Source organism: Gavialis gangeticus, unplaced genomic scaffold (genome assembly GCF_001723915.1).
Source record: "Gavialis gangeticus isolate Ggan-Ray unplaced genomic scaffold, GavGan_comp1, whole genome shotgun sequence".
NCBI lineage: Eukaryota > Metazoa > Chordata > Crocodylia > Gavialidae > Gavialis > Gavialis gangeticus.
This window is the reverse complement of record NW_017729001.1, coordinates 12,086,711-12,089,159: the sequence shown is the minus strand read 5'-3', so window position 1 is coordinate 12,089,159 and position 2,449 is coordinate 12,086,711. Positions and strand designations below refer to the sequence as shown.

The 2,449-nt window shown below is 46.1% G+C and overlaps 1 protein-coding gene across 1 annotated transcript in view; it reads right to left on the bottom strand.

The window, feature by feature from the left end:
• The window catches only part of LOC109290369 (melanotransferrin-like), a 36,814-nt gene that overhangs the window by 31,510 nt on the left and 2,855 nt on the right, over window positions 1–2,449 (bottom strand). Inside the window, exons 3-4 of the mRNA XM_019506836.1 lie at window positions 2,358–2,449; window positions 1,025–1,124 (exon numbers count right to left, since the gene is read on the bottom strand). Coding sequence (XP_019362381.1) covers window positions 1,025–1,124; window positions 2,358–2,449 — 192 coding nt within the window. The remainder of the gene's footprint in view (window positions 1–1,024; window positions 1,125–2,357) is intronic.

Sequence of the window (2,449 nt, the reverse complement as noted above, 5' to 3'; positions counted from 1 at the left end):
GGGGGGCATGAGGAGGGTAGGGGGCAGTTCCCACTGCTGCGCGTACCCTGGGAGGGCACGGGGGGCATGTGCCCCCAGATCTCCATGGGGCAGGGTGGGCTATCACTGTGGGCTGTGCAGGGCTCTTCCTGGCAGGGGCTGGGCTAGGTTGTGTTCAGAGCGGGGTGAGCGGCAGCACTGGGAGGGGGCTATGGGGGGGGGTCTACAGCAAATTTTGGGGTGTCTGCAGCCCCCCATAACCCCTCCCAACACCACCGCCACCCGCCCTGAGCGCAGCCTGGCCCAGCCCAACTCTCCCCACATTCTCCCGGGGTGTGCGCAGTGGTAGGAGCCCCCCCAAACTCCCCGGCTGGGCAGCACCTGCTGCAGCCCCTGCCCCCTCCACCCCAGACCCACTCCCTCCCTCACCACTGGGGCCTCGATCTTCCCCCACTCCACACCCCTTCCCTTCCCTCTCCTCTCCCACCATAACAGATTCACCAGCTGGACACTGCTCTTCAAGCTACCGGGCTGTGTATCGGAAATCAGATTGGTATCAACCAATATGCATCTTTAAAAACTGGGTATCGACCCCAAAAATTTCTATCAGTGCACCCCTAATTTTGTCAGGGCTTTGTGATAACTGGGAAAGGAGGATAGGTGGGGAAGTATTAGAACCCCAATGCACAGCAGGCCACTAATTTCCAGAGGAAGAGGACAGGTTGTGTTTTCAGTGGAAAATGCTATTGAGATATAGCACATTACTGACATTTTACTTATTATTACAAGTTTTCAAAAACAGGAATTAAATATCGCAAAACTTCTTTAAAGCAGGTGAAAACTGGACAGACAGGAATTTGATTAATACTGCATAGCAAGTCATAGCCCAATCCAGGAAGAGAAACTGTTCTGATCTTTACATTGCATATATCTGACTTGCTCCCTTGGCAAATGAGAACCACGACTGTGCTTTCTTTTCATCTTCATGCTTGTATGGGAAAATTATGAAGATGTTCTAGAAAGAGAGATGTGTTTGGTGAGCTACCTTCCTTGTAGATCTCCTTTGCCACCACAGTCAGGCCATACATCTTCACAGCAGAGTAAACATCTCCAGCATCCAACGAGGCAGCATCTGCTTTATTTGCCTTAAAAAAAAATCTATTATAGAATGGGCTCATGGGATCAGCCAGAACAGTCTGAATACTAGTGAGCCCTGCTGGGTAGGGGTCAGCCATCACAGTTTTTTCCTAACATGCTCCTGGTTTTCAGTTGACCCTCTGCTACAGGGCATGTTAGAACATCAGCAATGCATAGAGGAATTTGAACTGCCAGTATGTGATGTGTCAATATCTTAAGCACAGAACATAAGCATCCTTCCTAACAAGCCAAATTTTGCAAGGTGATTTCTCCTCCTACTCTTCTTTTAAATCCTCTCTACCCAGGGTGAAAACCTGGCTCTAGTGAAGTCAAAGATAAAACTCTTAATGACTTCAATGGGACCAAGATTTAAATGCAGGACTTTTTTCTTCCATATACACAAAGAATGACTGGGGATTCTTCCCACTGCCCCTCAGAAAACCTTTAGCAGAAACATCCAGGCTAGAATCCCTCTTTACCAACACTGTCTATAGAGCCATATTTAGTAGGAGCTGAAATCCATTAACAAGGAGGTCAGGAATGACCGAAGAGACAAGAATAAGTTCTTTTATGACATTCCAAGAGGCCTTTTTTTCTTCCTCCTAGGTCAGAGATGTGATCTGCTGAAGGAAAGCAGGGCTGAAAGAGCACAAACAGCATTCTCCTCTTCCAGTCCATTCTGAATACAATAGTATTACATGGAAGGCCAGGACTAAGTCATTTTTCTCTTCATGGTAATATGCATTTAGCAGCACATGGCAGTAGGAAAACATTATCCCAGAAATGCTTAAACCTCTAATTACATCACTGCCTCATCTCAAGGAAATTATGACTATTTATAATTATAAATTATTTTATTATTTGGAGAAGGGCCAGATGTCTTGTTCAGGAAAGACTAGCAAGAAGTTAAAAGGGGGAAGGAAATGGAGCATTCAAGATAGTAGCACAAGGACTGAAATTGACAAGCCATGGCAATACCTGGGGATTCAGATGTGACTCTGAAGCAGCCCTCCATCTTTGTCTGACAGGGTAGCAAAGGTGTAACAGATGCTCTATTTGGGCAAAATTTGGGTAAAATTATTTGGATTCTCCATGGCTGCCCATGTCTCAGGTACTGTACCATGACACAATAGGATGGATTTCACTCACTTTTGGATTCATTTTACCATTTTTTTTTCTTTTCCCTGCAGAGGAGTTAGGTTTGGGTTTCAAATTAACTCTGAAATTCTCCATAGACTCACTCTGATTTTGTTGATACAGTCATGAGTGTTGTGTGCCCGGATGCAAGAAACCCTTGCAAAGGAGTTGATTGTAGCAAGAGGCAGGACAGCCA